We start from the raw sequence: 25,941 nt of genomic DNA, 5'->3' as shown, positions 1-25,941 counted from the left end.
ACTACCCGGAATACCAAGGATAATAGAAGGAGGTTCTCGACGGTCCAATCACGGAGCAGGACGTCTGGGCGGCTCTACAAGAGCTGAACAGCCATTCTGCCCCGGGGCATGACGGTGTCACGAACCGCATGCTCCATAGCAGCGACGCCAAATCAGTCAAGACCCTCACAAAAGAATCGAACGAGGTCTGGACAACTGGCCAAGTTCCCAAAAGCTGGAAAGAAGCAACAGTCGTCATGATTCCCAAAGCGGGGAAGCCCCTAGCGCCCGAGAACATGAGACCGATCTCGCTGACGTCTAGTGTCGGCAAAGTCGTTGAACACGTGTTCAACGCAAGGATCTCACGTCACATCGAGCAAGAAGAGATCTTCCCGCACAACATGGTCGGCTTTAGACCCGGACTGTCCACGCCAGACGTCATGTGGCTTCTCAAGAACCAAGTCCTGGAAGTGTATCCGAGAGACGTCAGGGGCATCCTAGCCCTCGACCTCACAAAAAGCCTTCGACACGATTCGTCACCACTACATGCTGAAGATGATATCGAAACTCAACCTCGGAAGAAACTTTCACTCATACACAAGATCCTTCCTCAGTGACGTTCCTTGGTAGAGGGTCAACCCTGATCCTCAGGCGAAGACGCGTCGGCAACGAACGACAACCACAACGAGACGGCCCACGCGACGGCGCGAGCGCTGACCGCGCCGCCAAAACCGACCGTCCGGAGTGGTGTGGAGTCAACGACCGCATAACAGACTATAACGAGGTCACAAAGTTCCACCTTCTGGCTCAAAGAACCCTCCCGCCCCCTCACCCATGGCTGAGCCGTGCAGAGGCAGTGTTGTTACGACAGCTGCAAACAGGGTCGCTACCGACCCCGGTCCTGATGAAGCACATATATGCTGAAGCCTACCCGACCGACACGTGCCAGGTATGCCAGCGGGGGAGGGCGGACTTCGTGCGCATGTTGTGGGACTGCGTCATGTTTCCAGAGCGAGCGTCAACAAAAAGAGGAAGGCTGCCGTCGAGGCTAGAAGCAGCGATGGCGAGCTACGACCAAGAAGAACAATCATGGGCTGTCCAGCAGGTCCTGGAGGATCTCGAAAGGCAGAAGCCGAGCGAAAACGACGGGGAGGCGCCTTCACGGTTGACAAACCGCGGGAGTAGCTGAAGCCGACGCCGAGTAGAGGACTCCACCAGGATGACGTAGAGGCCCACGTCACGGCGCTCTAGGGCGTCGATCTGCAGGCTGTCAATGAAGTTGCCTCCGTCCATCCATCCATTCCTCAGTGACCGGACGGCCTTCTTCAAACTTGGCCAAGTGAGGTCGAAGGAGTACGAATACTGTCACCGCTGCTCTTTAATCTCGTTCTGCGGGACCTGTCCCTCGAGCTGGGACGTATCCCCGGAATCAATCATGCTCTGTATGCGGACGACATCACGGTCTGGAGCCATGGTGGTTCGGAAGCTCAGACGGAAGAAGTCCCGCAAACGGCGCTACAGATCACAGAAGAGTACCTTCAAGACACGGGACTAAAACTGTCGCCGGGCAAGTCGGAACTCCTGCTATACCGCTCTAGCCGTAAGGGCGGAGCGGGGCAACCGCACCCGAATCAAGCGGCCATCGAGCTGCGCACGAGAAACGGCTCCGTCATACCGAAGGTGGATGTCATCAGGATACTCGGTATGCTCATTCAAAGTCGAGAGAACAACACTAAGACGATCGAGAACCTGACTGGTAAAACGGAAGCGACGATCCGACTCATGATGCGCGTCTCCAAGCGGAGGGGCGGCCTCTCCGAGTGCAACCTCCTGCGACTGTACAACGCCTTCCTCATGAGCCACATTAACTACGTGGCGCGTGCCCTCGACTGGTCCCGAAAGGAAGAGAACAAAGTCAATACGTTCATGAGAAAGAGCATAAAGAAGGTGCTCAGTATCCTCTTATCCGCAAGCACGGAAAAGTTAGAACAACTGGGCATCCACAATTCACTGGTCGAAATCGCAGAAGCGCAAAGAACCGCGCAAGAACAGAGGCTGCTAAAAGAGGTCGTCCTGAAAAGATCCCCTAAAAGAGGTAACTCTCCTCCTGAACTGGTGACTGCTCTTTTAGAGCCTTCTGATGCGCCCGAACAGAAGGGAGCTCGTGTTGCAGCCCTTGTTGATAGCCTTCTGTATGAAGGAAACCTGACGCATGCTGAAGAAGTACTGGAAAAGCATGCCTTCCTGCTTGACCATGATGACATGGTAGAAAAAAAAACCGATAGCCGGCTAATTTTCTGTTTAGCTGGCTATGGTGTGCGCAAATCTCAGAAAAAATTTCCATGCCCTGATTGTGCATCTTGTCTCTCCATTATGCCTCTGCAAGCAGAATCGAACTGCAATTCCACGCTGACAAATCAGTTCAAACATGGGGGCCTCCTCTACCCATCAGACGCTCTTGAAAAACTCATCACAAAGCTTGAAAATGGTTTCACTGTGTTTTTCAACCTAAACAAGCTTCATGCTGAAAGCTTTCTTAGCTTCTTGCTTTTTCTTCAGGGTCATGAACTTGAAAAAGTTGGCTGCATTGAGCATGGACGTAAGCTCACTACAGCGATAAAGTTTTCCACACTCACCAGACTGCACTTCTTCACGAAAGCAACAAATAAGAGCCTGTCCTGTAAGCGGGAGAAGCAAAAGCTCTTGAAGATGCGGCGGTGTCAGTAAGGTGTTCAGTGCTGTTCAGGTAAAAAATGTAAATAAGTTCCTGGTACAGTGGCTTTTGTAATAAAAAAATCTCACATTGGTAATTTGACATCTGTTAGGAGTTCGGAGCTGTCAAAGTGAAAAATGTAAATAAATTCTTGACACTGAGACTTCTACAATAAAGGTTTATATTGTAAATTGACATTTTGTCTTGGTTGGTTTTCCTTATTGCTGGTTTTCCGTATTGCTGGTTTTCCTTATTGCTGGTATTGCTGGCAGGGCCAATCGGAGAGATAATGACCCCTGCAGATGGGTGCCTGCAGGCCTGCCACCGAGTGCAGGGAAAGTGTCCATACTACGTGTACATATCAAAAGTTGCGAGAAGAGGGTTTGTACAGTGCCTTTGATTCTGCACATGACAACGAAGTCACGACAGCAGCTTACGGGAGGGAGTGGTGGTCGCGGATGAGGAAAGAAATATGTGATTTTTTGTGTTGAACAGTCGTACCGCTGGGAGCCCCCGGTTGGCCACATCTTAATTACCACAATTTCAAAAGCAACATTGGTAGCGCGCGAGCGGCCAATCTATGAAGAGGCGGCACAGCAGACGGACACAAAAGCTCAACAAGGCAGAGAGCTCGCATACATTTCGTTCAAATTCACACGCTTTATTTACAATCTGCATGGAAAACGCAGAATAACAAGGCAATCGCGTGCTAAGCCCTGAAACCACCGCTGCAATTTCAACGCGAAGCGTCTGCTCCGGCTTGCTGCCTCCCTAGCTGGCCGAAAAAGCAGCAAGCCAGAGAGCGGTACTGCCACCTGGCGGCTGTATCGCATACCATTTTCCCTCGGCCGGCCCGGTCGCGACACTAGGGGTGCGTTCCAATTTAGCGTTTAGACAGCTTCGTTGTCGTCTTCGCGGACAGTACGCCATGTTAAGGCCCGTTCCATTTCGAATGAAGCAGTCAACGAAGACTCCTTCGAGGAGACAGCATCGAAGTCAGCAACGATGCAGGCTACCTTCCTCTCTAAACTAACAAGTGACGCCAGCGCCACCTTTGTGCGTATTATGTTAAAACAAAAGCCCTTGTTCCTTTATTTAAATATTTATTATAATTTACTGGTGATGAAAAGGACGTTGTTTAAATTTTAAATTTCGTAACATTTGTAATATTAACTTGCGGCTTGCACAACTCAACATGTCTGCTACGACGCTGTCGTCTGCGCTGGTGTTGCGTTTGCGACCGCGACGCCGTTCCGATTTTGGCTGCGTTCCAATTCGCTGACAGCTTAGTAGACAGCCTACGAAGCAGTCTAACTAGACGTCTAAAGGAATAAAATTGGAACGGCGCCGCGTTCGCAAGCGCAACACCAGCGCAGACGACAGCGTCATAGCAGACATGTTGAGTTGCACAAGCCGCAGGTTTCGTAACTATTATTACCGTTGTTATTACAAATTTTACGTAATTAAAAAATTAAACAAAGTCATCTTCATCACTAGTAACTTATATTAAATATTTAAATAAAGGAGCACGTGCTTTCGCTTTAAAATTAATACGCAAAAAGGTGGCGCTGGCGTCACTTATTAGTTTAGACAAGAAGGTAGCCTGCATCGTTGCTGACTTCGATGCTGTCTCCTTGAAGCAGTCTTCGTTGACTGCTTCGTTCGAATTGGAACGGGGCTTAACATGGCGTACAGTCCGCGAAGACGGCAACGAAGCTGTCTAAACGGTAAATTGGAACGCACCCTTTGTTCCTTTAGACGTCTAGTTAGACTGCTTCGTAGACTGTCTACCAAGCTGTCCGCGAATTGGAACGCAGCCTAGGAGAAATTCTAGGCACTCTAGCCTCTACAGGCATGTTTAGGGGCTAGTTGGTAGTCTTAATTCGATAAACAGTGAAAAAGACAAACAGTACAATGGTGCGCAATCGTAAGGTTTGTCTTTTTCACCTGTCCCCCGTCCAAATATGCAGCGCACGTTATTATCGAACTCCAGCCTCGTAGCAGACATGTTGAGAAACGCAAGCCGCAGGTTTCGTAACTAATATTACCGTTTTTATAAGAAAGATTACGTGATTTAAAAATAAACGAAGTAATTTTCTTCACTACGAAATTATACTAAATATTTAAATAAAAGAACAAGTGCTTTTGTTTCAACATTAATACGCAAAAAGGTGGTGCTTGCGTCACTTATTAAATTAGACAGCAAGGTAGCCGGCATCGTTGCTGACTTTGATGCCGTCTTCTCGAACCAGTCTTCGTTGACTGTTTCGTTCGAATTGGAACGGCGCTTAACATGGCGGGCTGTCCGCGAAGACGACATTGAAGCCGTCTAAAGGGGAAATTGGAACGCACCCAAGAACGCAACACATACGCAGACGACCAGTGTTACTAGATATATACCAGTTGCGAAACTCCGCTTCAGAATCCGGGCGATGCTAGCCCCCCTGCTCTGAGGAAGCTGAGGGGCAAGTCGACGCGCGCGGCACCTACGAGACAGGAACATGAACTTCGCAAAACTATTATTAGTAAAAAAATTGGGATAAGAAAGATTGCTTTGGAAATTAAAATACATTAATTAGCGAAATTTACTTTTGTTATAGCGGCTTTTCTTTTTTATCATATACGGCAGCAGCCGCAAGTATGAGTGCTATTTTGATGTTCTGCCGACAGACGACAGGCTAGTCAACTTGCCCCGTACTTTTCCCGGCGCATTGGGGCAACCAAAGGTCGGCTTTTGGCAGAGTTACTTAATATATACAGTTGCGAAACTCCGCTTCAAAATCCGGATGGCGCTAGCGCCCCTGCTCCCTGGAAGCTGACGGGAAGGTCGACGCGCGCGGCATCAAGGACACAAAAACTGAACTTCGCTTAACTATTATTATTCAAAACGTTTTGCAAAATAGAGATTGCTTTATAAATTAGAATATATTAATTAGGTGAAATTTACTTGTGTATTTGCGGCCTTTCTTTTTATGACTTACGGCAGCAGCCGCAAGCACTTGATTACTACTTCGATATTCTATCGACAGACGACAGGCTAGTCAACTGGCCCCGTGCTTGCCCCGGTGCAGGGGTGGGGGGCAACCGAAGACTGGCTTTCGATACATGGAGTCCATCGGGAGTTTCACAACTGGTGTATATCCAGTAACGTTGGGCTTTAGATACATGGGGCCTATGTGGAGTTTCGCAACTGTATATACTGAGTGCCTCTGCAGCATAGTTTCGTACTAATATATTATATTAGGTTATATATCATATTATAATATATTAGTATGAAACTCTATGCTCTGCAGACGACAACCTCGTAGCAGACATGTTTAGGACGCGAGCCGCAGGTTTCGTTAATATTACTGTTATTATTACAAACATTATGGGATATAAAAAAACAAAATCACCTTTATCACTTATAAATTATGCGAAATATTTCAATAAAAGAACAAGTTAGTCTGTAACAACATTTTTACGCGAAAAGGTGGCGCTGGCGTCGTTTTTCAGTTTAGACAGGAATGTAGCCTGCATCGTCGCTGACTTCGATGCGCTCTCCTCGAAGCAGTCTTCAGGGGGGTAAAGCGAGCTCCGTGACCGTACGAATCGCGGGCGCTGACATGATACAATTCCCATGGTTGCCAGATCAATTGTAATCAGTTTTGTGAAACGTTGTTCGTTAATAATTTAACTAAAACAAAAACCTGAAGCAAAACAGTTACAAATAATTGCCTCAGTAATTAAAACTAGCTCTACAAAAAACTTTAGGCTCTAATTAGCGAACAAAAAGTAATGCGTAGCTCAGTTTTGGTTTTGATTTTTTTTAAGTGTGCTAGGAACTGGCGAGGCCCTTGCGCCTGACTTGCGCAGTGTGTGTGTGTGTGTGCGTGTGTGTGTGTGTGCAGTGTCCAGCTCAGATCTGTGTGCGTGCAAAACGCGTACAACTGTTACAAGTCGGATGCACGCGCTGAGCAAGTGCCTCCCCGGGCGCTTGCGAGGCCGTCATTCGTTTCTTCACGTTAAGCACCCTGCCTATTGCGCGTGAACTGACGCCGGAACAGCGATTCCGATCTGACCTTGACTACCGCAAGTTCACAACAGGCTACGGAGTGGCAGCCAGCGATTGTTCCCGTTGAAAGAGAGCTAAAAGGAACTTTTATAATCGTTCGGTTCCAGTTGTTTTATTCATGGAACTTCTTACAGCTCTCCGTGCTTCGAACTTTCGCTCAAACGTTCGTGAAGGTAGATCGAAAAAATAGGTAACGAAATGCGGTTTCTTTTTTAATCAATCACAATAAGTCAACAAGTCGATGTTCTCTCCTCGCGCGCTCTGTGCGGAAAATTACTCCCTATTCAATACTGCCCATTCAGTCCCACAAGCTTTCCCTTTGAAGTGGTGGAAAGCAGCTAGAACTTGACGAATGCAGACGGAAAGAAAAACGGGACACGCCGCTGACTGTATTTCGCATACTCCCTTGGCATGCATTCTGCCACTCCGTTAGCCTGCGATCGACCGCGCTCTTTCATTCCTGTGCTTCAAAGGGCCGCAACTCACCGGCAATGTCAGTGTTGGCCCATGCGATAACGTTTTTCTTTTTTTGTGTGTGTCAACAAAGGTTTTACATTCAGCTACAAAGCCACACTTCTTCACTTCACTTCGTTTGAAAAGCATTGAGCGACTCGCAAAATTTCACAGAATGGCAAGCAAAGGAGCACAGCGCAAAAATGCACGGAGATCATGACGGAGATTCATTTTTTCTGTGCGCCCCATCAGCTGATTCCTTGACGCCCTCGCGCATGCGATCAGTCACATTTGAGCTTGCGCGCAAGTGTTGTGTGAGCGTTGCCACATCTTGCTCAAATAGTCTCAGTACATATAAGTCACACGCTAAACCGAAAACACGTCGGTTACCTACCCACAGGAGATAAACTACGCAATGCTGTCGACGCCGCCTACACAAACTCCGCCTGGCCAGCGTTCCGCCATGTTACAATTATTCCCGGCATGCTTCGCTAGCCGGACGCGGAAACGCCACAGTAGCACGTTGCCAGATGACAACCCATCGCTTTCGCCGCTTTTAGTAAGCAAAACCTCAGCTGGAAATCTTCAAATCGTTGTATCATGTCTGCCACTGTGTGTCGTACGGTTCCAATGCATTGGCTCAGCGGCGCGCTTTCCCTCTAGAGTATATTATCTCTATGGCAGTCTTCGTTCGTATTGGAATGGGGCTTACCATGGCGGACTGTCCGCGAAGTCGGCAACGAAGCCGCTTAATAAAGGGGTAACTGGAACGCACACATTGACTATCTCGACGGCCGTTTGTCACCCCCAAACAGCCGGGAGAATCGTCAACTCAGCAAGTTCAAGCTATTTCATGGCGCCCTCAACCGGCACAATTACCATCCAAGCGGCAGAAAATGGGTCGCTGTTGTTCCTCGTACACTCCGGCGCCCTATCCTCGAAGCCTACTTCGATTCGGCTACCGCTGGGCACCTTGGCTTCGAAAAAACGTGTGAGCGAATACGTAGTCCCTACTTTTGGCCTGGTCTGAACACTTCTGTTGCCAAATATGTTAGCTCGTGTGCCTCTTGCCACCATCGCAAGCGCTCAATACTCCTCCCGCCGGACTATATACTTCAACCTCTTCCTTGTCCATCGGTGCCTTTCGGGACGGCCGGCATCGATTTGTTCAGACCACTACCTCCAACGCCATCTGGATACGGTTTGATAGTTACGGCTGTCGACCATCTGACACGATACGCTGATAGAGCACCCATTCGCTCAGTAACAGCTGCTGAAGTCGCTGACTTCATACTGCACAACATTATTTTGCGCCATGGCGCGCCACGCGCCCTCCTCAGCAATCGTGGCAGGGCTTTTCTGTCCTCTGTAGTTGAAGAGCTTCTGCGTGCCTCCAACACGGTGCACCAAACAACGTCCAGCTACCATCCCTAGACAACTGGTTTAACTGAGAGATTCCACCGAACCCTCGCGGACATGCTCTTCATGTACATCAGCCCTGATCATCGCAACTGGGATATCATCCTGCCCTTTGTGACTTTCGCATACAATACTGCAACGCAAAAGACGACTGGATGCTCACCATTCTTCTTAGTCTTTTCCAGCTCCCAATCTATTACTTTCGAGTCAACTTTCTTCTATGCTCCTGTCGCCTCTGATGCGCCATTTCAGGAGCAGTACGTTTCACAGCTCACCCACTACCTCCAATTCGCGTGACGTCGAACCAAACGTGGAACTAGCTACGACGTGGCACATCGCGCTGTTCAGTTTCGGCCGGGTGATGAAGTGTTGTTATGGAGTCCTGTTCGTGTACCCGGTCTGTGCGAGAAATTTTGGTCCATACAAAATCACAGAACAGACTTCGCTAATTATTTATCGTGTTACGCCAGTAGAACTGCCATAAGATCGGCGCTGCCGTGGTACTGAAATCGTACAGATATCTCGTCTCAAGCCGCAGGACCGCAGAATAAGTCGCGGCCAGGCGGCCGCTCCTGGCCGAGGAGGGGTAATTATATGTGACACTTTGACCACGCTCCCGGTGCTCTTCAATGCGTTACGGAACTTTCTCGTAACTATCATCAATGCTAGCTCTCATGGCCTTGGCATCATCATCACCTGTACATAATCATCATCACCACTTAAAAGGCTTCCTTGGCCCGATTGTCCAAATAAACCGGTCACGCCTTCCATCGTCTCTCATTGTACAGTAAAAGCTTGTTATCTCGAACTGCGACGGGACGCCCCCCTCAGTTCGAATTAATGGAAGCTCGAAATAACGAACGTGAAGTACAAAAACCGTGCGATGCGGCTGGGGAACAGGAGAGCAACCTAGCAACTGAATGCATGAAAATATCTGTCATTGAAGCCTGTCTTTTTATCCTTGAAGGGGAAAACCAAGACTTGTTGCTGTTGCGAGCGAATGTAGCCGAAGGGCTCCTTTTCGCGTACACTCCAAAACTGAAGGAGAAACGGAAGAAGGAGGAGAATTTGGTTCCTCATTCCCAGCGATGGCCGCTCTGGTTTTAAATGCGAATGCATTTCTTAGTCGAGGGTTGTCGTGCTCCGTCGGCGTGCGCCTGCATTCCTCCAGCGCGAGCGCACGTGAGCGCGCGCCTCGTAGTTCTGCCTTCGTCGTCGTCGTCGTCGTCTCGGCGCGGCGGACCCGCGGCGCTCGCATCGCGGAGCTCGGGCGGAGTAGCGGAGAGTGAGTGGAGAGGAGCAGCGCACTCGGGCGTGTGAGGGCGCTCGCATCGCGGAGCTCGGCGGGCTCTCTCTCCTCTCCGCGTACCCTCTCTCCGCTCGCTGCGCTCGGAATCTATATAATGCAGTGGAGAGCGCGCCTGGCGCCTTTAAAGCGATGGAAGTCGGTGAAGTCGAATCCCTCGCGGCAACGATACCGCAAGCACGAAGTGTAACACAATGCAACCTGAGCATTACACCTCCCGCTGCCGGTGACGTCACTGCAGTTGCTTCAACGTCATCATCGGTTGGAGGACTCACGCTCTCGTCTCTCTTCATTAAGTACGCCATTAATAATAATTACTCGCACCGCACTCATCGGTGCACCCAATGCTTTCGCATTTCCGCACGATCCCCTTCGGGGAGGTGGGGGGATTTTTTTTTGTCCGCTCTTCTCCTTGTAGTCACTGGCAGTGGCAGGTTCGACGCTTACGATCTCAGAAACAATGCCATCGGTCAGTACGCCCCACACTCTGAACTCATTTCCACATCTAAGTATACTATGCAGGGAGACTTCTCCACAACTTTCGCCGTTGTTGTGCCAGAGCACTCACCCCAAATTCGCTGCACCGGGATACGCGCCGACAGCGGGGCCGATTCGCGCCTCCATGTAACGCAGTTGTTACCCTTGCACATACGGTATATAAATGTTGCTTACACTTTTCGTCGCCTCGAGAACTTCATCGCTCTGCTCTGTGGCGCGTCGATAGCCGACAGAGAAAGGCAACGTCGCTACACCGCATTGCACTGGGATGGCCAGTCCCAACAGTGGTGACCCCATCGGGATGGCTGAATCCCAACACCATGTGAGCTTTAGGTATGCTCTTACCTGATTTACGTTTACTCCACGCTCTTCTATACAGTGGGAATAGTCCGGCTGCCGGCGCTGTGGCGCATAGTTCGAATTATGTGTTGCGGACGCCACTGACGTTCCTTTTAACGGCCTTTTCAATACATTGACTTCTATGGAGACTCGGCCGCACCAAACCGTGCAATTCGAATTATCCTAAAATTCGAAATATTAAAGTACGAATAACCAGATTACAGAGTATACTCCTGCCAAACGTGCCTATTTAAGTGCACTTACGCCGAGTGCAGTCGGACCCCCCGAATGAGACTTTGCCTGCATGCTGCTAAACGGCGAAATGAAGTGCCTTGACCGCGATGCAAGTGACGATAGCTGGCGTCAATATTCCGCAAGACTAGATAAAATTCCCTCTCTTGCTCACCTGAGAAAAAGCAATGTGAGCACATGAATATGTTTACATTGCTCAACACTGTAATAGGCACGCCTCTCACAGGTCCACGCATGCACACACACGCAAAAAAACCCTTCGGGACGGCGATGAACACCAGCGCTTACATCTTCACTGTTATTCGCTGCGAAGCGAATCGCAGCACCATTGTCATCAAGGAAAATAATCAGAGGACATGTATAATAGAAGAAATAGCTAAAACGGGAACACAACTACAAAGGACGCTGCATAGAACGGCCGCCATGGAGCAACAACCCACCAGGTGGCGCTGGCACGCCGTTTGGCCCCATGTAAAATCACTAACCTCAAAAAACGATACCCACCGAAAATTCTTGACTGATGAGGAGGGGAAACATTTAGAAGGAGAGCACGTGTTGGAGCATATTCAACGACTGCTCAGTGAGAAGTTTAGGGAACTAGAAGTAGGGAAGCATGCACCGATGACATCAGCGCCACAGAAAACTGCGGAAAGGGAAATAAGTTTGAGCAACCTCGATTAGAAAAAAGCAGAGCAAAACGTTTCCCCCCAAACAACAGTGGGCCCGGAGGGAATACCAATGGAACTGATAAACCTGCTTTGACCAAAAAGTAAGGCGCCGCTTAAAAGGGCAATAAATGAGGTGATACAAACGAAACAAATGCCCGAAAAATGGCTAGAAAGTAGGGTGAATTTATATGTAAAGGCAGAGGCAACAAAGCAAGTATGATTCATACATGCCACTTACAGTAACGTCACTGGATACTGCAGGCGATGAAATCAGAAATTCAAGCATGGGTGGAAGAAAATGAAATCCTTGGGGAACTCCAGAATGTATTTAGAAAAGGTACGCACTTGGATGATAATTTGTTCGCGATAACACAATGCAATGATATTGCGAAAGGTCAGAATAGAGCATTATGGATTACGTTCTTAGACGTTAAAGGGACATATGACAACGGAAACAGAGAACTGCTGTAGAGAATGCTAAAACTCCGGGGATTAGATGACGAGTTAATATAGTTCCTTATAGTGATCTATCAAGATAACAGGAATAGGATAACACAGGAAGGGCATAAATGCGCGCACCAGGTGAAAACTCATCTAGGACTGAAACAGCAATGCCCTTTGACCCCAATACTCTTTATGCTTTATATGGCAAGGTTACAAAAGAAACTAGAAGAAAGTCAATTAGGGTTCAAGCTAACTCTTATGCTGTAAGGCGAAGTTGTACAACAGAGCATTCCGGGAATGTTATATGCAGACGACATTGTTCTTTTAGCTGATAAACAGAACGACATGCAACGGCCCATAAATATTACTGGTGAGAAAGCCACAGACCTCGGGTAAAAGTTTAGCCCTGGAGAACGGGGAATAAGGTTTTTCAAGGACACTACCACTGACGCAGTGTCAATCCAGCATGTCGAATTACCCAGAGTCAGGGAATATAAATATTTCGAAGTGAGAATAAACGAAGGGGACAAATACTTAAAAACTCAGTAGGAGCAACTTAAGAGTAAAGGAAAGCGAAATGCAGCTATAATGAAGCATAAAGCTCTGTGGGAGTATAACAAATATAAAGTAGTGAGAGGAATATGGGAAGAAGTAATGTTTCCGGTCCTCACATTTGCGAGTGCAATATTCTGCTTGAAATCAGATGCCTTGGAATACCTTGACGTGACCCAGAGGACGGTAGGCCATTTGGCTTTAGGAGCGCATGGTAAAACAACTAATGAAGCAGTGCGCAGAGATATGGGCTGCGCGTCGTTGGAAGTTCGAGAAGCTCAGATTAAAATACGCTTTGGAAGACGTTCAGAGCAATGCATCAAGGTAGGTGAGCAGCTAAAGTTTTTAGGTACCTGTACATGAAAAACGTGGACACGCAGTGGGTAAGGAAGACTAGAAGTCTAACGATGAAATACGGAAACAACAGTGGAGACTCAAAGACCGCCAAGGAAACCAATAAAGAGGCAAGGCTGATAGAAAAGAATAAACGTAGAGAAAAAATCCCGGGCCATTTCCACTAACGTGACACCTGGAGAGGGGCGAAGCAAGCAGTCTGTAAGTGTATTCTTGGCGCCTTGGCGTTTTTGCTAACGGTAATGAAACCGTTGGGGGTAGAGGTATATACAGCTTTGCTGTAAAGTCTTTTGTTTTTGAAGCACTAACCTCTCTAGCGCGAGGCGTAAACGAGTGCCCCGGTGTCTTTTTTATTAGTACACGTAACGTTCTATCTCGAGGCGTAAAGGAGTGTCCCGGTGTTTTAGTACCGTGCACAACACTAGACGACGATTCCGACGACGACGACGACGACGACGGGGGCGGCAACAGCCCCAGAACCCAAGTGGCTTCGCCCCTAAAAATGGAAGAAGAAGCTTCGTTAGAGATGTACAGGGCTGAGAAATGGGACATCAGAAAGGAAAATTTCTGCCATAATTCCAAGGGCGGTGCTTTGCTTTTTGAGGTTAGAGCAGGTTGCTTCCGACCGAAGAGCTTTCTGGGGATGTATACACAAGATGATGGGGTATGCGTGGTCTGCGGAAAAGAAACGAAAACTATGCGGCACATATAGTTGGAATGTGAGCGTTCCCATCCAAATCTACATGACGGAAATATTCTGCTTCGAGAAGCCCTAGGATTTCAGGGTAGCACAGATGGAGTTAACTTGAAGGCTTTTGAGACGCCGGAAAGAAGATTAGAATGGTGGTGGAAGAAAAGCAGTAAGGGGAATATTTCCCACGATAACTACCGGGTGTAACAGAAAGAAATAAGTATTTTGTGTCTGCCCTAAGAGCAGCGCTCGTACTAAAGGAGAGTATAGAACATAGGTATGTTATTTTTACAAAGGGGATACCACAAGCAATCATCATCATTATTATCAGCGCGAGATTATTTGTTGTTTGCCAAGGCTCCTTCTTTTTCTGTAAGAATGAATGATGAATATATTCATAATTAACCATACCATTGCTTACAGTCGCCTAAACTCTGGCTGTCCTGTGCTATTTTTTGGGGTGCGAAGGAATGTTTGAAATCCACCTGACAGCAGCCTTACGGCTACAAAGGAAAGCTGTACAGCTTTCTCAGAAGCTCCGACGCTGAAGAAAAATTTGTCTTGGTCCATGATTTTTGTTTCTTCAACTGCGAAGTTTCTGAGAAAGCTGTACAGTTTTCCTTTGTAGCCGTAAGGCTGCATTCATGTGGATGTCAAACATTCCTTCGCAGAAACTTGCTCCACCTTGAGGATTTCTCCTAAATCTGTTCGATTATTTTTTGGGGTTCCGGACCCTCGCTGAACAGATTACTTACTCGGCGAGCGGGCCAGGGTAGAGTGTACTTCGGGAACACACTCAGCTTTAAGTGCGTTCCGTGGAAACAGTCATTCGCGTTTGCAGTTTAGTGGCGCCCGAATGACTTTTTAGCCGGAGGCGCTCCGTGAAAGTGCACTAAAATAGACACGTTCGACAGGGGTACAGACGGCATACATTGCCAGCAAAAAATGTCTGTCAAGAAATGCATTTCTGTTTCAAGGCGATGCCGACTTTAAAAAGTTGGCCGCGCATCTCCTCCTTTCGTTCCAAATGCCGAAGAAAGAAGATATTCACCCGCCGCAGTGGCTCAGTGACTAAGGCGTTGTTATGCTGAGCTCTAAAACCAACCATGAGCGGACGAACTTTTTTCGTGATCTCCAGAAGTTAGGAGTGCCCCATGCTACATCGGAGGACATTATTATTTCTAGGGACCACTGGATTGTGCGAAGAGAGGTGTCTCATCTCCTACTCGGATTCTTGCAGTCCACAGGACTAAGTGAGGTGTGGTGATATTGTGTGTCTGTTATTTTAGGACTGAGTGAGGTGTGATGACTTTGAGAGTTTTGATATGGTATTGGGGACGATTAGGCGGAGCAATTTCCGGCGGCTATTCAAGGCTAAGTCCGCCTTATTCAATAATACTTACTTACTTACTACTACACGAGGAAGCGGGGTCAATTCCCGGCCGCGGCGGCCGCTTGTCTGCTGGAGGCGAAAAGCAAAAGCACCCATGTGTACGAGATTACGGCGCACGTTAAAGATCCTCAGGTGGTAAAAATTAATCCGGAGCCCTCCACTACGGTGCGCCTGATCGCCTGCGTTGCGTCGGCACGTTAAACCCCACAATCAATCAATCGATCGAAAGACGATAGACGACTGGCGCCCCTGGCAAGTAAATCCCTCCCTTCTCTTCCCCGCTCACCTCTCATGTTGTTCCTCTGCCATCTCGTTCCTCCAAAGATAACACGCTCAGGGTTTGCTCAATTCAATTGAAATTTACTCCGTTCCACTGCTCCAAGTCGGGTGCCTCGATGCCAGCGCTGCCAGACGGCGGAAACGCGCGTAAATTGAGGCTGGCTAGATTCTACTTACAACATTCATAGAACCACGTTCCCCTACTCCACGAGCGTTCCAAGCGGAACGTGAAGCCTTTCTATTGGAACCTTTCGTTGCTGTTGCCGTTGGATTTTTTTAAATGCCACCAGGTAGCGCGGACAACAGCAGGCGACGGTTTTCTTCAGTTGGTGTATTTTATTTGCTATGAGAAAAACCAAGCATTTGTCAATTTTTTAATAATGAAACACTGCAAATATTACTCATGCATTAATTTTCTGCCCCATATTTTATTACAGTGTTGTTTTGGTTCAGCAATGTTGACAAGTATGATCACTACCGGTGTACTTAGATTTGGCTGTGGGTAGATAAGACTGTTGCGCAGCTTTTGTTTCAGTTTGGCCGGGTTGCTGAATCGAGCCACAGATAGAAAGACGGACAGACATATAGACAAACCAAACTTCTTGCGTGTAAAGTAGCCCGAGAAAGACTATCGTCTCTAATAGATCAGTGAAGGCTTGGTCTTTGTAAGATGGCTGCCCCCGTTGAGTGTTCCGCAGTGAAGCATGACCACCTAGAGAGGGAGTATGGTTACAGCGCCAGTTTATCCTCCTGTCCACCACCGCCGCCGCCTCTTTCTCTGGCCAGGCGCGGCGCCTCTTTCCGCCATGACATTGCTCGATGTCCTGCCCTCTTCTACGGGCACCTAATTTGCGCACTATAGAGCATCTCCAGTGATTGGCGTTGCGGCGCTACAATAAAACGTAATTGTATCTACCCACCAATCGTGGGTGTTTTTAGTCTGTCCTTGGCGTAGAGATTAGGCCACTGTCCTTATAATTCCGTATAGCAAATCCACAGTATACCATCTCCAACTTTGCAAATGCACTCACAGCGCCAGCTTTGTGGCCTTCCTTCTTCACATGGTGGGGGTGGCTCTGGTTTTCATGATGTCACCCCACGGCCCTACTTACTGCATCTGGCCCCCTTTATGTTTGGAATTCCTATTCCTACAAGGCTTGGCCGATATCCGCCATGGGTATGAGTTACATCTTACAGCGTAAGAAGGTCACGACGAAGAGGAAGAAGAAGAAGGAGGAGGAGCAGAAGCAGGTTGCATCGAGCTCTTCGGCCACCCCGATCCCGAGAAACCCAACCAACCAACCTTGAGAGCTGCCGTGGCAACACTCAAGTGTAAGGTTTTTCAGTTTTCTTCCACTCTGGTAAGCATCTCAAGGCGACGGGGTGAAAAAGCGTTCGGGGTTTCGTGCAGCGGGCAGGCATAGCGAAACTCGGTTGATCTATCCGGGCTTCCAAGTTAAATCGGCCCTGGATTACCTCGAGGGTTTTTCAAGCAGGAAGCGTACCGGCGCGGACGCGTTAGCCATATGGTTTCCACTTTTTATCGGCGTGTGCATACGGCACCACAAAATCCATGCTGTTTTTATTGGTATAGCGTTTTCACTGATTTTACGACGTTGCAAAAATTTGAATCAAAATATGTCTGCAGAACGAAATTTGACAAAGTTTTAGGTTCGCCTTGCTGGTCGAGAAGTGTACTGCACTGCTTTGTTTCATAGACTTGCATTTCACTGAATACCTCGTGTTTTGGTTCTTTACGCGTTTTCTTTTGCGGAGGATGTTTGGTACCGTAATTAGGAAAAATCCAGAAGAGATTCCTCAGGGACTTGAAATATGCACCTTGTGATTACGCAAGGATTTCTTAAAATGTGAGGGGCTGTAAGTATAGTGGTATGATGTATCAGTGTATGCATATAACGTTGCTGTAAGTTGCTTGTTCTCGGTAGCCTCTCCAGTCATAACCCTTTGTGTCATCCTGAACAGGGAACTTAGTTTTGAATGGGGAGCTACAAATATCGCTAAAATGAAACTTGCAAGGGTAGTTGCTTGGAGTAATTCGTTTATAAAAATGTATTCTGCGAAAGGCGAACTACCGAGGCAGCAACGGGAAGAAGAGAGTGACACAAACACAGCCCTTTGTGTCGTCGTACTTTTTAAAGGAAAGATTTTTATGCCTGACTGACAACATCGTTCATCGCGCAAAACGCACTACCGGAAAGGCAGATTTACACTAGCGCCTCACGAAAGAAAATGCATCCCGTGGGCTGAATAGAACCTGGTACCCTTGAGTTATCAATCAATCCATAGCTTTATTAAAACAGGGCCTACCAGTGGCGTGCGTGTGGAAAGGTAAGAGGTGGGAGGGCGAGTTTCATGCGATGGTCAATGCCTGTGGAGCGAGCAAACTCCCACACAGAGAGCAGCCTCCACCGTGTATAGACGACCGGCACCGGGTTCGCCCATTCTGAAAGACGCCGAACATCCGGCGGTAGGCACTTGAACCGTCGCATTTGTACGGGAAGAAGTCCCACAGGGTATGATGCGCCATGGGTTTGGCCCCTGTAAAGCAGAATGTGCACCTAACGGCTGTTGCGGACGGTGGGTCTTGGTCAACACGCTGATGGCGCTTGCGCACGCAGGTCTGCCACTTCGTCAGCACATTCTCTGTAAGCGCGCCCCTGCCCATATCTTATGCAGGAGCACTTCGGCGCCTTGCGGCAGTCCTACTGGCAATGAAGAAGAATCGTGCGGTGTCAGGCTCCTGAGTAATCTCTTGGATGCTTCCATGGTGCGGCTTTGGCCTATACTAAGTCGGGAGTGCTACTTGCGAATGGGATGGGGTAGCCAAGGTTGTAGCGGAGTTCGACGGGGTTACTCGCCCACGCATAAGCAGTCTCGTCACCAATCCCGCCTTCGTGGACTGGTACGCCATCCACCCGCACATCTATATTCCTAGCGGGACTAGTGGCGTCCTTCAATCGACAGCAGATGGTTTTGATTTCGGCACAAGTAGTTCCCACATGTGGGGTCTGAACGAAGTCCAGCGAAAGCCTCGCGGCGGCCGGTAAATATCGTAAACCTTAGGGAGTTGTCGGTGCTGTACGCAGAATCGATGTATTTTACAGCGAAGTGGATGGCGTCAAGAAGTGTGCGACACGGGCTTGGTGCCGTTAACTGAACAATGTGGTTGTTTGGCTGCCTGCAGTCAATACGCGCCAGTGTTGCACACAGTGTTCTTTCATTAGGCACTGCAGTGGCGAAGACTGCCCCTCCTTGAAGAACGACACGTGTGAATGCGCCCGTTTGCCGGTGATATTTTGGGCTATAGGAGAGTAGCAGCGGCTTCGGGCTCCGATCTAAGACGTCGTCCCATGAGGCAACGGCCGATGGTAGTTGCGTGACAGGCAGCCCAATTCTGTACGTGTCCCGCGCGAGTTACTTCATGTCTCCAGACCTCCTCTTGATAGCTTCAAGAAAGGGCGTGTGTGCTTAGGTAGACCGGTATAACTCTGAGGCTTTCACGTGCAGAACTTCCAACTGTTGGTGTTGGACCTTCGGAAGGGCGAAGCATCCTGCCCCATCACAGGCCTTAGACGTCAGCCCAATCTGCGTGAGGCTGCGTAGTACATTCAGCGTCGCGCCTCGGAAGCGGCTTCCCATTCTCTTAATGATGTGAAGCTGCTGCTTGCAAACAACTTTGAGCTCTCGGAGCCACTCGGCGGCCCCTTCTTCGTGAGGCAGCACACCAAATATGCGTACCCATCGGTCGGCAGCCCGTTCCATTGGTTGCCAGTTCAAGGATGAATGCATATGCTTGCAGGTTTTCGAGGCTCCCAATGACAAGGAATTTCGTTATTTCAAGTGACGGCCTCATTCCGGGTCTCGATAACGTCCACACCACGTTTCACTGTTGATTGATTGTAGGGTTTAACGCGCCGATGCAACGCAGGCGATGAGGTGTGCTGTAGTGGAGGGCTCCCAATTAATTTTGACCACCTGGGGATCTTTAACATGCGCCGAAATCTCGTTCACACGGGCGTTTTTGCCTTTCGCTTCCATAAAAAAAGCGGCCGCCGCGGCCAGGAATCGAACCTGCGACCCCGTGCTCAGCAGCACAACGCCTTAGGCAGTGAGACACCGCGGCGGGTCCACGTTGGACTGTGGAAACCACGTCCCCCGCGTCGTTACAAAGGCCAAGTCTATCCGACGGCGCCATCCGGACGCTGTCGAAGTAGCTTGGATTTTGGAATTCGACTCAGGTTGCATGGAAGAAAGGATCGCGTTTAAACCAGCTTTCTCTGTAAAAAGGGGCTTTTATTTATTTTTCTACATAAACGGCGCTTCGCGCTTTCCAGATAAAATCTTGCTAAATCATCTAGCTTCATAGATGTTTATCACGTGCAAAACACTGAAAGCGTCAAGCCGTGATCAATTATGTTCTAAAATAGCCCAGTTATATAGGCGTTTTGTGCATATTATCTTCCTGAACGGCGTTTCCCAATGCGTATCTTCACGTCAAGGTACCTCCTGTTCTGCAAAGGTGGCGATAAAAGGAAGCAAGATAACCTTCATTCAGAACATGACTGTTTTTTCTCGGTGAATGGAGGTAACGTAAACGCTCGACATTCTTTGATGGCATCGTTACAACCCCGTACCATTGTGCAATATGCTTGCATGCACCAAATTCATGACGAAGGGAAAATACGAATTACAAGCGCAGCTGTACAGCGTATTGAATACGCCACTAGAACACTCTGGACAATCTAGTTCTTAAAGGGACCCTGGAATACGCTTTGCGCAGTGCAAGTAAACCTGCGTGACGTTTAGATTGCATCGTCAGGAATACCTGACCCAAATACCACACGTAGACATGAAGCGGTAGGGGCGCAAATCGCCGTCAAAGACGCGGAAAAAGTAACCGCGCTCTCTTCAATTCTCCTCATTATGCACCCCTGGCATGGCGTAAACGACGTCATTTCAACTTTCGCGAATTATTTCACGAATTTCCTGTGACTATCCGCCGCCGTTGGGGCTGTGTACCAACCTCTTATGCACCAACCTGTGCGCGTAGTTTTCGTGATCGTTTTGTTTTGATTGCGCGCAGGGTTTGAGTGACGACCTCAACACTCCCCGTTCGAGGAGACCACTCGACAACAAACGTTTATTGCTTCAAAAACGCCCTACCAGCCGGAGGGCGCGCTTGCGAGCAGGCACCCATGCCTGCTTTTTTGTGGAACCAGACCGCAAATAGAACCCTTGGCGTTGCGGAGAAAAAGATAAAAAAACTCCCCGTCCTCTGATATATCGAGGACCGCGGGAGAGAGCGCGCCGCTTTCGTCGCGCTGTCAGCGGTCGAGCTGAGAGGGAACAATTATGCGCGATTTCTCATCGCGCGCAGTTTCGGTGATAGGAAACAGATTTTCATAATTCTTGAGGGAGGATATTGCTGGGACAATAGACTTTAGCCCAAAATACCTTCGACGTGGTCGATGGAAGTGTTGCAGGGTCCCTTTTTGAGAGCATTTTTGGTTAGTCTGAACCTGGCAGCTCGGTCCACCGGAACTTCCTATAGGTTGCTTGTTTTCTCGTTTTAAGTTCAAGTACTGCAGTACTGCTTCAACTTCAGCAACTGAAGCAAAGAGTCGTCAAAACACTCCCAGCCCCCTCCCAAAGAACTGTCCCTACGGCTCGGAAAGTAATGTGGTATAATTATGTATAGCAGCTATGTGTATCTATTTTGGGTACCTGAATCATACGATATAAATTGAAACTCACACTTACAGGTCATAAGTTTCAAACTACCAGTGTCGTCGAAAGGCACCCCTGCAACCGTCATAGCCACCAACCCTTAGGTAGTGCTTTCCTCCTTACCCCACTCACTTCGAGATCTTATACGGGCCAGCTATATTATACAAGTCAGCTGACCTTCACGTTATCCTTCAGGGGGATCAGTGATATCGTGAGGGTTATTGGTTGAGATACAACACACCCAGGACGAATCGCACAGGAAGCCGTCGGAACTGAGTTGCACAATCGAAGCCTTTTCTTCCCAGCGCGCGGGTCCTGATGATCTTGCACGTAAGATGCAAGAAACCAGGCGCAGATGATGATGTCCGATCACACTGCTGGGTGAAACTCGAATATGCGGAAACAGATCCACTCTTCCTCATAACAATGTGTCATCATCATCATAATCATCACCATTCCCAGCCTGTCTACGCCCACTGCAGGGCAAAGGCCTCTCCCAGTCTTCTCCAATTACCTCGGTCCTGTGCCAACCGTGACCAATTTATCCCCGCAAACTTCTTGATCTCATCTGCCCATCTAATTTTCTGCCGCCCCCTGCAGCGCTTGCCTTCTCTAGGGATCCACTCTGTTACCCTTAACGACCAGCGGTTATCTTGCCTTCGCATTACATGCCCTGCCCACGTCCATTTCCTCTTCTTAATTTCTACCAATATGTCTTTAACACCAGTTTGCTCCCTGACCCACTCCGCTCTCTTCCTGTCCCTTAATGTTACACCTAGCATTTTCCGCTCCATTGCCCGCTGAGTCGTTCTCAATTTAAGTTGAACCCTCTTAGTCAGCCTCCATGTTTCTGCCCCGTAGGTGAGTACCGGTAATATGCAGCTGTCATACACTTTCTTCTTCAGCGACAATGGTAGGCTGCTATTCATTATCTGGGAATGTCTGCCATATGCACCCCACCCCATTCTGATTCTTCTAATTATCTCTGCCTCATGGTTGGGATCTGGGGTCACAACTTGGCCTAAGTAGATATATTCGCTTACCACTTCCACTGCCTCGCCACCTATCTCAAACTGCGGTGCTGTCCCGAGGTTATAGATCATTACTTTAGTTTTCTGCATATTAATTTTCAGGCCCACGGTTCTACTCTGTTCGCCCAGTGCAGAAAGCATGCTTTGCAATTCGTCCCCCGAGTTACTTAGCAACGCAACGTCGTCAGCAAATCTGAGGTTACTGAGGTATTCTCCATTAACCCTTACTCCCACCTGTTCCCAATCCAGCGTTCTGAATATTTCTTGTAAGCATGCTGTGAATAACATTGGAGAGATTGCGTCTCCTTGTCTGACACCCTTCCTTATAGGTATTTTACTGCTCTCTCTATGGAGGATGATGGTAGCTGTAGACCCATTGTAGATATCCTCTAGTATTCTTACGTATTGCTCATCTACCCCCTGGTTCCGTAATGCCTGAATGACTGCTAGGGTTTCGACCGAGTCAAATGCTTTCTCATAATCTATGAAGGCTAAATATAGGGGTTCATTATACTCAGCGCACTTCTCTATCACCTGGTTGATCGTGTGAATATGGTCCATTGTTGAGTAACCTTTACGGAACCCTGCTTGTTCTTTAGGTTGACTGATATCTAAGGTTGCAGAGATTCGGTTAGCGATTACCTTGGTAAATACCTTGTAGACGACTGACAGTAAGCTGATCGGCCTGTAATTTTTCAAGTCCATCATGTCGCCTTTCTTATGGATTAGGATGATGTTCGCGTTCTTCCAAGATTCCGGTACCATTGCGGTCTTTAGGCATTGCGTATACAGGTTTGCCAGTTTTTCAAGTACAATTTCTCCGCCATCCTTCAAGAGGTCTGCTGTTATCTGATCCTCACCAGGTGCTTTGCCCCCTTTCATTTCTTTCAAAGCCTTCTTTACTTCTTCGGTCGTTACTGGTGGGATGTCTATCTCCTCTGAACTACTGTCTCGTTCGGCATAATCCTGTATGTCCCGGCTACTGTACAGATCTCTATAGAACTCCTCGGCCACTGTGACTATTTTATCCCTATTTGTGATGACATTGCCTTGCTTATCCTTAAGTGCATACAGCTGATTTTTCCCCACGCCAAGACGTCTCTTCGCTGCTTTCAGGCTACCTCCGTTTTTTACAACGTATTCGATCCTCTCCATATTATACTTCCGTATGTCAGCTGTCTTCCGCTTATTGATTAACTTCGAGAGCTCGGCTAGTTCTATTCTGTCAGCTGCGGTAGAGATTCTCATGGTTTGCCGTTTCCTGATTAGATCTTTCGTCTCCTGTGAAAGTTTACCAGTATCCTGTCTAGCCATAGTGCCCCCGACTTCTACTGCACATTCCGTGATAATGCGTGTAAGGTTGTCGCTGGCTTCCTGTGTCGTAAGCTCGGCTTCCATGTTAAGGGCGGAATATCGGTTCTGCAGCGCGATCCTGAATTCTTCTACTTTATGTCTTACTGTTAGCTCATTTATTGGCTTCTTTCGTACTAGCTTGTTGCGGTCCCTCCTCAAATCTAGCCTAACTCGAGATCTTACCATACGGTGGTCACTACACCTTACCCTTCCGAGCACTTCCACATCCTGCACAACGCCTGGGTGATCGCATAATATGAAGTCTATTTCATTTTTGTGCTCCCCATTCGGGCTCCTCCAGGTCAACTTCCGACTCTCCCGTTTACAGAAGAAGGTATTCATTATCCGTAGGTTATTCCGTTCTGCAAACTCAACTAGTAGGTCCCCCCTGCTATTTCTACAGCCCAGACCATAGTTCCCAACTGCCTTGTCTCCAGCCTGATTCTTGCCTACTTTAGCATTGAAGTCCCCCATAACTACGGTATACTGTGTTTTTACTTTAGCCATTGCCGATTCCACATCTTCATAGAAGCGTTCCACTACTTGGTCGTCGTGGCTGGATGTGGGCGCGTAGCCCTGCACCACCTTGAGCTTGTACCTCTTATTGAGCCTAATTACAAGACCTGCGGCCCTTTTGTTAAAGCTATAGTATTCGTCTATGTTGCCAGCTATGCTTTTATTGACTAGAAATCCCACTCCCAGTTCTCTTCTGTCCTCTAGACCACGGTAACATAGGACGTGTCCATTTTTCAGCACCGTAAAGGCTTCACCCGTCCTCCTAACCTCGCTAAGCCCTATTACATCCCATTTAATGCCCTCTAATTCCTCAAACAACACCTCGAGACTTGCTTCGCTAGATAAGGTTCGCGCGTTAAACGTTGCCAGGTTCAGATTCCATTGGCGGCCTGTCCGGGTCCAGGGATTCTTAGCACCCTCTGCTACGTCACAGGTCTGACCGCCGCCGTGGTCAGTTGCTTCGCAGCCGCTGGGGACTGAGGGCCGAGGGTTAATTGGCGTATTCATGGGAGGTTGTGGCCGTTACTACACCAGGGTGGCCAATCCTGCTCTGGTGAGGGAGTGCGTTGCCGGCAATGGTCGCCGGGATCAGGCCGCTCCCCAAGCCCCAATGTGCAATTCCAAAATTGCGTAGATTTTTTTTTTTTTTTGACGCGACTGACTTATTCCGTTTGCGGAGCTAGCTTTTAACCCCTGGGCGCGGGCCATCGTGGTTCTGCATGCTTCGCAGTTAACATTTCGACACGGCGGGGTCATCACTCTCGCAAAAGAAAACGAAAAAGAAAATAGAAAGCAGCGCGAGCTACATACCGCCGCCCTTTGCTTCCAGTACGCAGCATCGGCAGGGGGACCCTCGAGAAACGCGACTGACTTATTCCGTTTGCGGAGCTAGCTTTTAACCCCTGGGCGCGGGCCATCGTGGTTCTGCATGCTTCGCAGTTAACATTTCGACACAGCGGGGTCATCACTCTCGCAAAAGAAAACGAAAAAGAAAATAGAAAGCAGCGCGAGCTACATACCGCCGCCCTTTGCTTCCAGTACGCAGCATCGGCAGGGGGACCCTCGAGAAACGCGACTGACTTATTCCGTTTGCGGAGCTAGCTTTTAACCCCTGGGCGCGGGCCATCGTGGTTCTGCATGCTTCGCAGTTAACATTTCGACACGGCGGGGTCATCACTCTCGCAAAAGAAAACGAAAAAGAAAATAGAAAGCAGCGCGAGCTACATACCGCCGCCCTTTGCTTCCAGTACGGAGCATCGGCAGGGGGACCCTCGAGAAACGCGACTGACTTATTCCGTTTGCGGAGCTAGCTTTTAACCCCTGGGCGCGTACATATCCGTATCGTTACTATATTATGTTCACACTTACTGAAATAAATATTGCAGGAACCGCGTGTTGCATTACCGCTGCCAGCACGCACGGCCTCTCAAACCCCCAACATTAGAGATTTTGGGCTGACTGCTCTGGATGTCCCGCTCCGTTTTCGACAGCCATCCCGGCATGACCAGATCATGAAGAGCCGACATAATTCTAGCTAAAGACGTCCGCATCTTTCTCGACCGGGAAATATTTGTCCCACCCTCTGAATGTGTACGCACGAAATCACCTAAAAAGAAAATACAGAAACAGATATTTTGGTTCCCCAAATATGTTTACCACCAAAACTACCACCACCAAAGGTCGGGGACACAATATAATGGTGATAAGTGAAAGGGAGGTGTTGAACTTCCGAATAGCCAGGACAAATCTGGCTTTCTGGGAGTTGCGTGAAAGTTGCTTCGCCCATCGGGTGACGCTTACCGTTTGCGCTCTTAATCTCGTTCAGGTGTGGGATATCTCAGCGTATTCGGAAGCGCTTTGGCGTTTTTGTCACTTGTGGTTAAATTCGAGATAGGGCGT

The 25,941-nt window shown here is 48.5% G+C and overlaps 1 protein-coding gene across 1 annotated transcript; it reads left to right on the top strand.

Moving 5' to 3' along the window:
* Nucleotides 1-236: 236 nt before the first annotated feature.
* On the top strand, nt 237-16,702 carry LOC144148568 (uncharacterized). Its single transcript, XM_077680083.1, has 3 exons — nt 237-451; nt 1,320-1,926; nt 16,592-16,702. Exons 1-3 carry the CDS (start codon nt 237-239, stop codon nt 16,700-16,702), a joined length of 933 nt encoding a protein of 310 aa, XP_077536209.1.
* The last annotated feature ends 9,239 nt before the right edge of the window (nt 16,703-25,941 follow it).

Source organism: Haemaphysalis longicornis, unplaced genomic scaffold (assembly GCF_048455015.1).
Source record: "Haemaphysalis longicornis isolate Haplotype H1 unplaced genomic scaffold, Haemaphysalis longicornis Haplotype H1 scaffold_8, whole genome shotgun sequence".
NCBI classification, from domain to species: domain Eukaryota; kingdom Metazoa; phylum Arthropoda; class Arachnida; order Ixodida; family Ixodidae; genus Haemaphysalis; species Haemaphysalis longicornis.
The sequence above is the reverse complement of the archived record's forward strand: the minus strand, read 5'-3'. Positions and strand labels throughout refer to the sequence as shown.

What these genes read in the sequence shown, in the direction of transcription:
- LOC144148568 (XM_077680083.1), top strand. Translation starts at nt 237, where the DNA reads ATGATTCCCAAAGCGGGGAAGCCCCTAGCGCCCGAGAACATGAGACCG. An exon ending in AAGAACCAAGTCCTGGAAGT is followed by an intron (nt 452 to 1,319) that starts GTATCCGAGAGA and finishes AACTTGGCCAAG; the next exon opens with TGAGGTCGAAGGAGTACGAA. An exon ending in TGAGAAAGAGCATAAAGAAG is followed by an intron (nt 1,927 to 16,591) that starts GTGCTCAGTATC and finishes TACATCTTACAG; the next exon opens with CGTAAGAAGGTCACGACGAA.